Consider the following 12,158-nt stretch of genomic DNA (forward strand, 5'->3'; position numbering starts at 1 on the left):
GGTTATTATTGTAATTTAAATATTTCGTATTCTGATGGAAGTTCTCGGCGGGAAAATTGAGACTATTTCAATTTTAATTTAATTTTGGGTTTGACTTGGTTTCTTTTTTGATCAGCTTGGGTTCGTAACCTCACTGAGGGTTTGAAACCTTGAATTCGTGGTGGCTTTTGGGGCGGAAGAAGAAGATGGCCGCATCGAATTACGAATACCCGAGGCTCCAGCGGCCGGAAATAGTCGCAATCTTAGCGCAGTTTCAGATTGCCAATGTGACGGAACAGGAACTCGCCAAACCAAACCCTGACTTGGTCTCCGAGCTCTACACTCGCGTCCTCTTCCACCTCGGCATTCTTCTCGAGTCTCTCTCTCTTCTCTCATCTCGTCTTATTTATCGCTACATTCCTCACTCACGTTCTTCCTCTCTTCCTTTTTTTGCAGAGAAGACAACGAGCAACTCGACTTTGACGCCCTAGAGCATCTTGAAAATCCTGATTTCCATGTTGAATCCGTTCGCGCCGTCAAACTCTTTAACAGGATAAAGGAGGTTCTCGCAGACATCGAATGCCCTGGCAAATTCACCTTCGCCGATCTCCTTGCGCCGGATTCTCACCGGACTGACATCTTCCTCGGCGCTCTTCTCAATTTCTTCCTCTACAGGTAAGTCTCTCAGCTTCCTCACTCGATTAAGAGAAAACCTAACTGTCATTGTTGTTTTTTCCATCCCAGGGACACGAAAATGAACACAGTGTCAGAGAGCGTGAACGAATTCAACGCTCTGGAGTTGCAGCATGAGGAGTTGGAGAGCAAGATGCTGCATGTCTGTGCCGGATATTATTTCATCTCTTCTCTTTTTCGAATTCGTTTATATTGAGCGAGTGGTTTTGTTGCAGTTGAAAGGGGAGATTGCGGAATGCAATGAGGCGAGGGAGAGAGAAATGCCTCTTGTTCAGGAGGAGGCGGCGAAAGTTAACGAGCTGAAGCAATCGATTGAGGCGCTGAACAAGCACCAGAGTTCGTTGAGGAGTACTTTGAAGAAGTTGAAAGATAGGACTGCGGAAATGGATCAGAAGGTCAGTCATTATTTACCATCTAATGCTCTGTGGCCAATAATGGAAGCTTAGTTTTTGAATCTTATATGTCATATGTTGGTGATTTTGGATGGTGTGTGAAAGAAACAACGGCAGGAGTAAAAGGTTGAAACAATTTATAAATTCGAAGAGCTGAATCTTTCGATTATGTAGCTTGTTAGTGTATTGCGAGCTGCAGTTTCTCGAAAACGTTGGTTTTTAAGGTGGTCTTTCTCTGCTGTTATTCAGCGATTCACGCTTTAAGCGGACTATGTTTAGTTGGATGCAAGTGTTTCTTAATTTGGGTAGAGTGTAGACATTGGTCATGGCTTTGGTTTTAATTAGTTGAGGTTATGCGGGTCTTTACTATTTTGTGTATTACATCGCCATCTGGCTGTTTAAGTATTGTTTTCAGTTTGGTGTTGAAATTCCTACCTTGGTCTACTTACTTCAACCCCCATTGATCCTGAAAGTTTGACTACTTGGTGCATATATTATATAAATACTTACTCATCCTATTTTCCTTTTTCGTAGCCCAGATTTCTAATGCTGAATTTACATTGGTACAAAGCGTTCAAGAAAATGCAAATCTACGTTCAAAAATTGCTCAGTCACCTGATAAAGTACAGGTAATCTTTTTTATTTGGTTCACTCCAGTAGTTAGTAGCATGGATATCCAAATTCATTCATTTTATTTTGTTCTTATATTCCATGCATAATCGAAGTTAATTGGCTTTAATTGTGTTCTTGGCTACAAAATTGTGGCATACTTAGCATTCTCCAACCAATTTGCTTGTATAAATATTATATTGGCGATTATCTGGCTACCTTCGAGTTGGTTCCCCACTCGACAGTTGTTCATCTTCTAGTTTTTTAGCGCATTGTTAGTTTTAAACTTTTGTCCTTTTCCTGCAATTTGTAGTGGATTTTTATTAATGGGGAAAAAAAGATTCTATTGCAATGCTTGGTTTAGATGTTTGTGCTCTTAGATAGAGTTATGAGATTTTTATACTGCCAGTACTCATGTAAATTTACTCCTTTGACCTTCCATGAAGAGAGCTTTAGAGGAAAAGAAATTAGCTCGAGAGGAGGCAAGGAACGCTAAAAGTTTAGCAAGGCAAGCTTTTCACGAGAAGACTGCCCTTGTTGAAGTTTTTTCCAAGGTATTTTATCAGCATATCGGATCTTTTCTTATTCCCTCATCACCTGCACTTTAGGTCAGAGTACACTTCTATACATACTTTTCATGTGAATAGTGTGCACTTGTTGAGAAGTTTATTTCACGGAATTTTTGTTGCAGACTAGGTCTATTTTTAGCGCCCCTTCATCCACATTTCATTATCATAGCAGTGAATTTCTATTTTAATTTACTTATGGAGTTATGTGTTTTGAACAATGTTAAGAAAAGTTTTAAATCTGAGTTGAAAAGAAAGGACAGTACAAGCAGGGAAGGAGAGGAAACTTTGTTTATAAATGTCAACCTTTCTTGAGCATTTTCTCTTACTTCTAACCAAACCAGAAAAGATATTTTGTCATTTGTCTGTTTTTCTTCTCTATTTCCTTTCCTTCCAACCAAACATACTTAAGATTTACCCAGAGTGCAATTGCAGCACAGATTTAAATTTTGGGAAGCCTGAGCTATTGAGTTGTAGGGCACATTTATGAACTGAACTGAGAAGTCAATTAGTTGGTGCCATTGCTGAAACTGGGTTGGGTTTAGGCAAGCTGAATCGTCCCTTCCATTGTGACTGGAAGACCAAACGGCATGGATTGACAGATGAAATTTGCCATGGATATTGTTGTTCAATCTTTAATATCTTTAATACTTAAATAGTTTCAGAAGGCAAACTACAATGTAAAGAGCTGTAACTCATGGATCAATTCAAGATATTTTGTTCCTTGAATGTTGATCACTTTATCGTTTTATCATTTTTTTAGGTGTACAAGAAAATGTCAAAACACTACAAGCTGATGCAGGATATACAAGAACAGGTAAACATACTCTGGTCAGTTGACTTCTGCCCTGGCATTTGTCATAATGATTGAAAATCTACTGGGGAAGAAGTGTTTTTTTTAATGGAGCTTAAAATGGAGTGGTTAGAGATATGAGATTATTACGATGCAAAACCTATGTCCGTTGTGTCTTCTATAGGTAAATTCTGGTAAATCTATTGAAAAGGAACTTAAAGCATTGAAAGCTAAACTCAGCGATGAAGAAATGTTGGAGAAGTCACTTGAGGCCAGACTGGTTGAAAGAAAAAGTAAAGGTACTTCTAGTGCAAACAATGCCGTATTTCTACTTATAGCTTCATGGCTTAACCGTTTTAGCATGAGTGATGGTAACATTTACGAAACACAATCTGCAAAAATTGCTGCTCACAAGTAATCTGGCATGATTCTTGTTCAATAATTTTGTTTTCCCTTTTTTTTCTCTCTCTTAAATAGCATTTTGCTGGCTGAAAAGCCGCACAACTGTACATCATATTACTTTAGTGATTTTTGTTGAAAACTTTCATGCTACATAAACTGTTTTTAAGGTTGCATTTTTGTTGTGTTTTACCTTCAACTTTTTTGACCTGTTTTCCCTTCCCCAGTTGAGCAGGTGGAAGAATTAATGAAGCAAACGGAGGAAGAGTGCAATACTATGCGGGATGAAGCAACTAAATATTTAAGCAGTACAAAATCAGAGGTGGAATCTAAGTCTTTTTCTATGGAAATAAGGCAGAGAAACGTGGAGACTGTGCTATCTGAGGTTGCATTTTTTAAGTTTCATTATCAATAGATATAATTGATGAAAGAATGAATATTTATTTATTTTCTGCTATGGACAGGCCGATGCAATAAATAGTAAAATTGCATCAGTAAAAGAATCTGCAGCAGTTGAAGTGGAGCGGTTATGCCGCAAATGTGAAGAGTTAGTTGAAGCGGTAATAGGCCAATTTTTATATTCCGGGGAAATATGTGTGACCTAATCACCATGGTTGGCTTAAAAACCTTCAACTTACATCCATAATTCCTGCATTGAACAACATTTTTAGAAGTTTCTTAAATTGGTCAATAGGTTACATCTTTCACGTGAACGCTACTTTTATTTTACTGTTTAACTTTTGTGATGTGATTACCTTGAATCCTGCTTCTGCGGTGTTATAGTGAATGAGAAATAATTGAACTATCGCGTTTGTATTTTTGCAGTTTCACAAGTATGCAAATCCGATTGCAGATGTGATTGAATCTGGACAAAAAGGACTCGAGGCCGCTCAAGTGGGTTGATCTGACATCTGAGTTTCAGTTTAGTGACACTTACTCTGCATAGTTGAGTACAAGTTAGCATAACAAATCCTGTAGAATTTTCTTAATGGTTATGCCTTAGTCACATCACCATCTTGGTGCAGAATCCTGTTTACAACTCTGGGTTGCTTATTTAGTTAGGGCGAGTGTGTTTGTTATGTGCCATCTATAAAAGTTCATGCTGGTTTTAAAACTGCATAGAAAAATGTTCATTCTATTGGTCTTGCTTCTCTAGAAAAACAAAATATGAAGTTTTTTAAACTAATTCCTCCATCATAAGCTATCAAATTCAAGTGAGTTTTCTAGCAGATACAATGACCATAATTGAGGTGAAGAATGCATTGACAGAACAAGTTTTGTTGGCATTCTGGCTATAAGGAGGTTTTTTATGTTTGATTCAATGGTCACAAAATTTCCAGTTCAGCTACCTCATTAGATGTTCATGCTAGTGTTTCTTTTTTGTTGTTTCTTTCGTTTATGGCCAACTACAAAAAAAAAGTTGAAGGTAAAACAAACGTATTCCAATCTCATGCTTAATGCATAGATTAAAGAATTTGAATAAGAAATAAAGGGGTAGCTTGTATTTTGTAATGAATAATTTAAAATAGTATCAACGGTATCTCATCACATGACCTATTCTATTTTAAATGAGTCTTGAATGTGTATTACAGGATCACGATAAACTTTCAATAATGTTTTCTTACATCAATTGTTAAATATGTTGAAAACTATATTTGGGATTAATTTTCCTTGTGTTAAATATACACATAGAGTTCTCTATTTATAATGGAAGAAATATGGTCTAAGTTCAAAATATAAATAAGAAATAATAACAAATTAACTAAAGATAAAGGATAAAGTTAAATATAAAATAAAGATAATATATCTAATACTCTCCCTTAAGCTGGTGCATACAAATTGTATGTACCAAGCTTGTTATTAATATAATCCATGAAAATATCTGCTTCTGCATTCTAGAGACACCAAATTGTTAATGATTTGCAAGACGACATTGAAGACAAAATACTAACCCAGAAGACTCCCCTGAGCAATAAATCTAGGAGGTTGTTCCATGTAAATCTCTTCTTGCAAATCGCCCTTGAAGAATGCCACCAGTGGATAAAGAGGTAATTGTTGGAGAGCCACCATGACTATAAATAAACTAACAACAAACTATCTTTTCCATGAAAAAAGCATATATGAACGGGTCAAACGCAATGGTGAAAAGAGAGGTCAGAAGAGACTGCAGCGGAAGAAGCCATGGATAAACAGGAGGGAGAAACATAAAAATTCTCCAATCAAGGCACCTGAAAAAGGAAAAAGAGCAAAAAAGGAAAAAGAGCAACCTTAACTTTAAAAGGAACTCCGATAAAGGCATCGTTAATGACATGGTAGTCACCTGGTCGAGACGATCAAAACTGTGTGATCGTTGGTCGAAACTGAAACTCCGGTAACTGTAGCAATAGACAACAGCGGTAGACGATAGCGGCGCTGATAGCAGTAGATGGCCCCGCCGCTGGCAGCGGCGGATGTAGTGATAGAGGCACCATAAACTTTTACCACAGAGGAACCTTAGGCTCAGATACCATGTTAAATATGATGAAAACTATATTTGAGATTAATTTTCCTTGTGTTAAATACACACATAAGGTTCTCTATTTATAATAGAATAAATATGGGCTAAGCCCAAAATACAAATAAGAAATAATAACAAACTAAAGATAAAAGATAAATATAAAATATAGATAATATATCTAACATCAATAACTTTCAATAATGTTTTCTTACATCAATACATATACTACTAATTACATCAAATGAGATTTTCTTTTCTGGAATACTTTACATTCTCATAATTTCATACATCTTCATCATATATGTTTTATAATTCATACCACACATTTTTTAGTATATTGCACAAGATGAAGGAACTATTAATTAGAATAAAGTACTATCAAGGACTCTAGGAACAAATGTGTTTCATTATAGTAATATGCAAGACAAAAATTGGCTTAACATCAAAGAGGACCCAAAATTTTTCTTACCTGAATGAAGAAATTGATCAGGTAGATTTAAAGAGAGGGCATCGTGACGATCAAAACCCCTACCTCTAATCACAAGGAAGATGAAGTTGCAGTGAGAAATTGAGTGAAGAAGATGATAGGTGTGGAGAGAAATTGAGAGAAGCCAAAATATATGGCTTTAACACTTTGAATAATTGGCTTTAGTTCTTTTAATAAAACAAATTTATAATTAAAAGGTTTTTACACTACACTCCCTTTTTTATTGTTGGGAGGAAGTTGCTTTTTGCGTGTTTAAAGAAGATGGAATAGGTAGCCTTTGGATGTAGTACCACTGGCGACAATCTTAGTTATTATGGTGTGACTCGTTAGAGATGGAGGCTTTCTGAGAGACCTAGAAGCTGTCGTGGTCTGACATGAGATTGAAGAAGGTATCCCATGCACAAAATTAGAAGATGTTTCCTTGTTGACTACTTGGCATCCTTTTTTATTTTTTGGTAGTTCTATAATCTTTAAGCAAAAGGATATATAGATTAAAAAGTTGAATTTGTTCAACAAGCTATGCGAATTCCAATCAAAGAGGATCCAGTAATGAGTTAGCACTAGAACTTATGAGGGAGAAGTGAAGAAAAGACATGTGTTAAGTCTAATTCAACCTTACAAAATCAGCTTGTGAGGCTGGATTAGGTTTAAAGTTCAATTTTTAACATGATATTAGAGTTATGGTTTAAAGCATATTCTAGTAAAATTTGATGTTTGATGGATTTATTGTTTCTATAAGGTGTTATTGAATAGTTTGTTAATGTTCAATCCTATGCACTAAGTGGAGATCTCTTTATGTAAGAGGGTGTATTGAAAGTTTCACATCGACTAAAGATAAAACTAATTTAAAATATAGAAGTGGATGTAAACCTTATTTTACAAGTTGGTTTTGTGAAATTGAATTAGAATTAAAGTTCACTCCTTAGTAGTGCACGATGACACTTGCTGCAATCGAAAGATTTAAAACCTTTTCTAATCACCTATGCACCATCACCAAAAATCACTTGGAATTGTGTGATTGGAATGCCGGTAGAGATGAATATAACGGGGAACTCAATATGTTTATAATTGTGTGATGAAGATGAGATTGAGTATACGTGAAGAAGATGATGGAGTTAGAATTAAAGTTCACTTCTTAACAGTGCAGTGCACGATGACACTTGTTGTAATGGAAAGATTTAAAATCTTTTTTAATCACCTATGCACCATCCCCAAAAATCACTTGGAATTGTGTGTTTAGAATGGAGGTAAAGATAAAGATAATAAGAGAATCAGTGTGTTTATAATTGTGTGGTGAAGATGAAATTGGAGATAGGTGAAGAAGATGATGGAGATGACAAAAGCCTGAAGGCCCAGGGAGGTGCAATAGGGAGGAATGTAATATATTTAATTGAGGGGTAAAATTGGAATAATATATTTTGTGACGGTGCAGAAATTAGAAAGCTGAGTGTAAGAAGAAATGGCCGATTGCTGGAAGAAAAAAAATCAAATCTCTCAACTATTAGAGGCCCAAAATAGTTTATTCGTATTTTTAAAGCCCAATTTAATCGAACATGGAAGGTGTCCCATTGAAATATCGGAATTATTTTGACACCAACGTAATTGCTTCTTGTATCCCACAATGAAATAATAAAAAAATAGTTTTAAAATCCTTATACTTTTTGGAAACCTTAGTTGAAATATATAAAAAAATTTCCACATTATCACACATTCGATTATATTTCAACATGCATTAGAAATACGTAATTCGTAATTAATTTTCAATTATTTAATAATATTCTATAATGAAAAAAATTATTTAACAATTCCATTTCAGGTCGTTTTCATTCTGCAAGTTTAAAAATTAAAACGTTTATGGAAATATTTTCGTGGATAGATATACTTTGAATAAAAAATTGAAAAATGCTTCTGGTTTTTTAATGAGAAATGGATTGAAAGTTGTATTTTTTTTTTGGTGATGGTTGAGGGTATACCATTCTTCATCAGAGGTGTTTATGATTTTATTTCATTTTTCTTATGAAATATTACTTAAGCTAAATATCAAAAATAAATAATTTTATAAATATAAATATATTACAAATAAATTACATTAAATTAGAAAATATTAAAATAGCGTTTTTTATTTTTTTATTTTTATTTGGTTGATGTGAGTACATCAAATCATCATTTTAGTTATATGTATTTTACAATTTAATTATTAAATATTAATATTTTGATAATAAAAATATTATAGAAATAAATAAGATATATAAGGAGATGGAGAACTCTTTTTTCCTTTTTAATCACAATTATAGCCTTAAATAACCACACAGAAATAATCACAACATCAATGAACTGTTTGAGAAACACCAAACTTTTACATCGAATGTCACGCCAACAACCCCCACGTGACATACCAGAATGGATGAAATCATGGCATCATCTTCAAACATTATAACCCCCACGTGACATACTTGAAAGATTTTAACAAAAACACATTTTCTTATCAATGGATATCAAAGTGGACCATCATAAATTAATGTTTATCCATTAATGTGTTATATTTACTTATATATTTGATTTGCTATAATTTCTAAATAAGACAAAAAAATAGTTTTTATTATCCCTTATGTTCTTTTTTTTCTTTTCACTTTTCTTTATTATATAACATTGTCATATATAACCTACCAACCCACCCATTTTTAGGTTTTTAATATTAAATTAAGACTTTTGGTATAAAAAGAAAAACAGAAAAATATCTCCTATTACTCGTCTCTGTTTATAAATGTTGAAAAATTTGTAAATATATGTATTTATTAAAGAAAGTGTCATCTTTCTCCTTCCACTTATATTATTATCATTAACTGTTTTAATTTGAGAGAAAATAAATCTTTTACAGAATTTTATTATTTGATGCTATCAAAGTTCATTTACAGAATAAAGTAAAAAATACTTTATATATGAATTAAAGCTAATTTATGATGATTTTTAAATTATATATATATATATATATATATATATATATATATATATATATTTGAGTGTGTGATTATAGTTTTTTTTTTATTTTAAATATATAAAAATTTTAGAAGTTGTAAACATCTTCTAGTTCCTAAAATAAGTTCGTGTTAATTTTTATTAATTCATTTACTACATACTTTTTTAAGATTAAAAATTATTATTTTTAATTTCTAATATTATGTGATAATAATTAAGCATATTTATAAACTGAACAAAAGACTAAACATTATAGTTATTTTATTCTTCCAATGATGTTGAAAAGAAACTTCTCCTTATGGACTATTTAACTCCATATTTGATTATGGAGGCAAAAAGAAGTTTGTCCAAACTTTATATTGCTATAGTTAGTAAAAATATTAATATCCAAATAATTAATTTACTTTTACTTAAAGAATAAAAATTGATCTTAGGTTCTCTGTTTATATCTAGTTTTTCTTTCACTAACCGTTTTCATTTATCTTTTGAATTTTAACTTATAACTTTAATTTTTTTTTTTAATTTTCATAACTTTAGAAAAATTATTAGCAATGTAATAGATCTAATTTAAATATACGTCTCAAATGACACTATACTGCTCTCGAACTCAATTATTACAAATACAATTTTAATGTTAGAAGTATTATTTATAACGATAAATATTAGAAAAAGTATCCATTGCATTTTAAACATGCATAGAAATAAATGTAACACGTTGAAAAGCACGAGTATAGTGCTTTTAAAAGCAAAGCAATGCAATGAGAAGTTAGGCACTTCATCCTTATCTCTCACATCAACATCAAACTAATACGAGGGTGGAATCAGATCACTGGATTTCTTCATCTTGGATATGAATTCTGAATCCACGTTAAGAGCAACTTCTTGAATCGAAGATGACAACTTTCCCCATATCGATCCCTTCCCTGCCAACTCATCAAACAAAGGTATGCAAATCATATAGAATAATGATATTTATACAACATATTTTTTACAACATTTAAATATTGATTACGTATCAATATATGATTGGTCAAAAATTACTCCACAATAATGTTTATGATTATTATTATTGATTGTGGAATAATTTTTGACCAATCATAGATTGACACGTAATCAATGTTCAAATATTGTCAAAAAATTGTTCTCTAAATATCATTATCCAATCATATAATCAATCAGTAATTTTTTTTTTGTTGATTATTATCTATATATATATAATGGAAAAAGTCTCTTTAACAACTCTTTTTTAACAACTTTTTGATAACATATAGGTGACAGTTTGTGATTGGTCGATTTCAAATAATTTTTTTAGTATAAATTCAAACCGACCAATAAAATAGTGACACATATCTCATTGTCAAAAATTTGTTAAAAAAAGTTGTTAAAATATTATTATCCATATATAATATAACCAGTAGAAACTTACTTTGTAGTTGTAGTAATGGAGTAACATTCCATTGTTTCTTCTCCTGCAATTTTAGCCACGACAAAAAGTTGCGGCACCACGATCAAATCACCAGCCTTAACAAGAGTGTCTAATGCAGGTTTTCCATTGAAGTCCACAATTTCAATCTTGCCACTTCCTCTGGCAATGTAAATCAATTGAATCGCAGCGGTTGTTGGGTATGAAGGAGCCTTAATAGCACCGGCTTCAAGTTTCACTCTAATCAAACTCAAACCAATCTCCCCCATAAAAGGAAACTCTTTCTCCGTTAAAGTTTTCACCAATCCAGCTTTTTCAACAACATTTTCTGCGCATGCAGCGTCTATGTTGTACACAAGCTTTTTGGTTATGTCGATCTGGGGTTTAGGCAGTGCCTGATTTTTGTCCAGTTTCACAATAAAAAGATCAGCTTGACTTTTTGTGAGCTTTTGAACCTCATCTTTGTCAAAGTTATAGACTTTGCCGGTGAGCTCAGTTGAGAAACCTCCTATAACTCCTATAGCTCCAGTTAGAAGGAAATAGGTGAATTGACCTGGAATAAGACCCTTTGAAGTTTCTCCAAGAAAAACAATGATCAGATCTGTGTCTCCATCGTTGAACCACCACGACACAGCTCCAACAGGTACTGCTATAACGTCTCCTTCCTCAAGTTTCAAAACCACCTCTTCTTTGCCGTCGGGGAGAACCATCCCAACTACTCCATCACTCCCTGCAAAGTTTCTCATATATAGTAATTGGAAGTTAAGATTTGTTTATGGTGAAAAGCGAAAAGATATATATGTAAGAGTTCTGACCTTGAATGACATAACCAACTTTGGATGAATCTGCATAATGAGGAAAGGCAAAGCCGCGAGGGTGAAGAAGAAAACGACCAGCGCCCAGATTAGTCGTAGCCAGAATTGGCATTTGAGAAGCATACCAAGTGTAGTAACCTCCACCATCTCCCTCAAACAGTGGTTCTGCTGATTTTGGTGTTAAATCCAACTCCATTATTCACCTTATTTTCCCTTTGTCCACCAAAAATATTTCAAACACGTTCAAGCATCTTACTTAAATGAAGTAGATAGTCACATACACATATACATACATATATATATATATATATATATATATATATATATATTTTTGATAATATTTGATTACGTGTGAATCTGTGATTGATAAAAAATTACTCCAGAATAATGTTTATGATTATTATTATTGATTTGGAGTCATTTTTGACCAATCACATATTAACAAGTAATCAATGTTTAAATGTTGTCAAAAAAATGTTGTCTAAATCATTATATATATATATATATATATATATATATATATATATAT

At 32.9% G+C, this 12,158-nt stretch overlaps 2 protein-coding genes across 3 annotated transcripts; one reads left to right on the forward strand and one right to left on the reverse strand.

The window, feature by feature from the left end:
- The first annotated feature begins 50 nt into the window (after positions 1-50).
- Positions 51-4,617, forward strand: LOC106767277 (spindle pole body component 110). The gene is made up of 11 exons (XM_014652130.2): positions 51-355; positions 436-654; positions 724-814; positions 888-1,067; positions 1,604-1,693; positions 2,120-2,227; positions 3,003-3,056; positions 3,217-3,331; positions 3,659-3,816; positions 3,896-3,991; positions 4,257-4,617. Exons 1-11 carry the CDS (start codon positions 186-188, stop codon positions 4,332-4,334), a joined length of 1,359 nt encoding a protein of 452 aa, XP_014507616.1. The 5' UTR covers positions 51-185; the 3' UTR covers positions 4,335-4,617.
- A 5,376-nt stretch (positions 4,618-9,993) lies between these two features.
- LOC106767824 (glutelin type-A 2-like) lies at positions 9,994-11,890 on the reverse strand. 2 transcript variants are annotated; one of them, XM_014652776.2, is made up of 3 exons: positions 11,630-11,890; positions 10,818-11,544; positions 9,994-10,314 (listed from the first exon to the last, which is right to left on the reverse strand). In XM_014652776.2, exons 1-3 carry the CDS (start codon positions 11,823-11,825, stop codon positions 10,260-10,262), a joined length of 978 nt encoding a protein of 325 aa, XP_014508262.1. In that variant the 5' UTR covers positions 11,826-11,890; the 3' UTR covers positions 9,994-10,259. The 2 variants fall into 2 exon arrangements, with proteins under 2 accessions (XP_014508262.1, XP_014508263.1); XM_014652777.2 differs by lacking the exon at positions 9,994-10,314 and adding an exon at positions 10,494-10,536.
- Positions 11,891-12,158: the final 268 nt, after the last annotated feature.

The sequence above is a fragment of the Vigna radiata genome, chromosome 7 (genome assembly GCF_000741045.1).
Source record: "Vigna radiata var. radiata cultivar VC1973A chromosome 7, Vradiata_ver6, whole genome shotgun sequence".
Lineage (NCBI taxonomy): Eukaryota > Viridiplantae > Streptophyta > Magnoliopsida > Fabales > Fabaceae > Vigna > Vigna radiata.